This window comes from Corvus brachyrhynchos, unplaced genomic scaffold (assembly GCF_000691975.1).
Source record: "Corvus brachyrhynchos isolate BGI_N302 unplaced genomic scaffold, ASM69197v1 scaffold546, whole genome shotgun sequence".
Taxonomy (NCBI): Eukaryota; Metazoa; Chordata; class Aves; order Passeriformes; family Corvidae; genus Corvus; species Corvus brachyrhynchos.
In genome coordinates, this window is record NW_008238654.1 from 23,064 (window position 1) to 23,932 (window position 869).

General features: G+C 67.3%; 1 protein-coding gene across 1 annotated transcript in view; it reads left to right on the forward strand.

Moving 5' to 3' along the window:
• Positions 1-6: 6 nt before the first annotated feature.
• The window catches only part of STAT2 (signal transducer and activator of transcription 2), a 7,865-nt gene continuing 7,002 nt past the window's right edge, over positions 7-869 (forward strand). The window contains exons 1-3 of the mRNA XM_017737684.1: positions 7-122; positions 208-265; positions 366-865. Coding sequence (XP_017593173.1) covers positions 20-122; positions 208-265; positions 366-865 — 661 coding nt within the window. The 5' untranslated portion in view covers positions 7-19. The remainder of the gene's footprint in view (positions 123-207; positions 266-365; positions 866-869) is intronic.

Consider the following 869-nt stretch of genomic DNA (forward strand, 5'->3'; position numbering starts at 1 on the left):
GACATCATCCGACTACCAGATGATGATGGAGGAGAACATTCCCGAGAACCCCCTCCAGTACCTGTACCCCGACACCCCCCGCGACGAGGCTTTCGGGCCCTACTACAGCCAAAGGCAGGAGGGTACGGCGTGGCACGGCCTGGCATAGCCTGGCACAGCCTGGGATGTCACAGCCCACCACCCCCTGACCGCCCTCTTTGTCGCCAGGGACCCTGAGCGAGTCCCAGAAATACCTGAACCGGCGCCTCATCCGCGTCTCCTCCAGGTGAGGAGGGGCTGTGGGGACACCGGGGTCCCTCCGTGACCCCATGGGAAGGGGGGCATCCCCTGACCCCGATGCCGACCCCCGTTGTCTGTCCCTGCAGGCAGCCCAGCAAGTGGCAAACGGAAGAGGAGCTGGTGGTGACCACGGAAAACCTGGAGACGCTGCAGCTGCAGCCTGGAGGGCAAGGGGCACAGCAGGCTGGTGGCCTGGCATTGCCACAGCCCCAGAGCTCAGGGACACCACAGGTCACCCCTGGGAACTTGGGGACCCCCCACGGGGTGGTCACGACCCCGGGGATGGGGCGGGTGGTGGCCACAAGCCCGGGGATACCACAGGTCACCCCTGGGAATTTGGGGACCCCTCAGGTGGTGGCCACAAGCCCGGGGATACCACAGGTCACCCCTGGGAACTTGGGGACCCCTCAGATGGTGGCCATGAGCCCGGGAACCCTGCAGGTGGTGGCCACGAGCCCAGGGGCACTTCAGGTCACCCCTGGGAACCTGGGGACCCCCCATGGGATGGCCACGAGCCCGGGAACCCTGCAGCCCACGGGGATGCTGCAAGCGCAGCCCCAAAGCCTGCAGCGGGTGGGATCGGGGGGCCC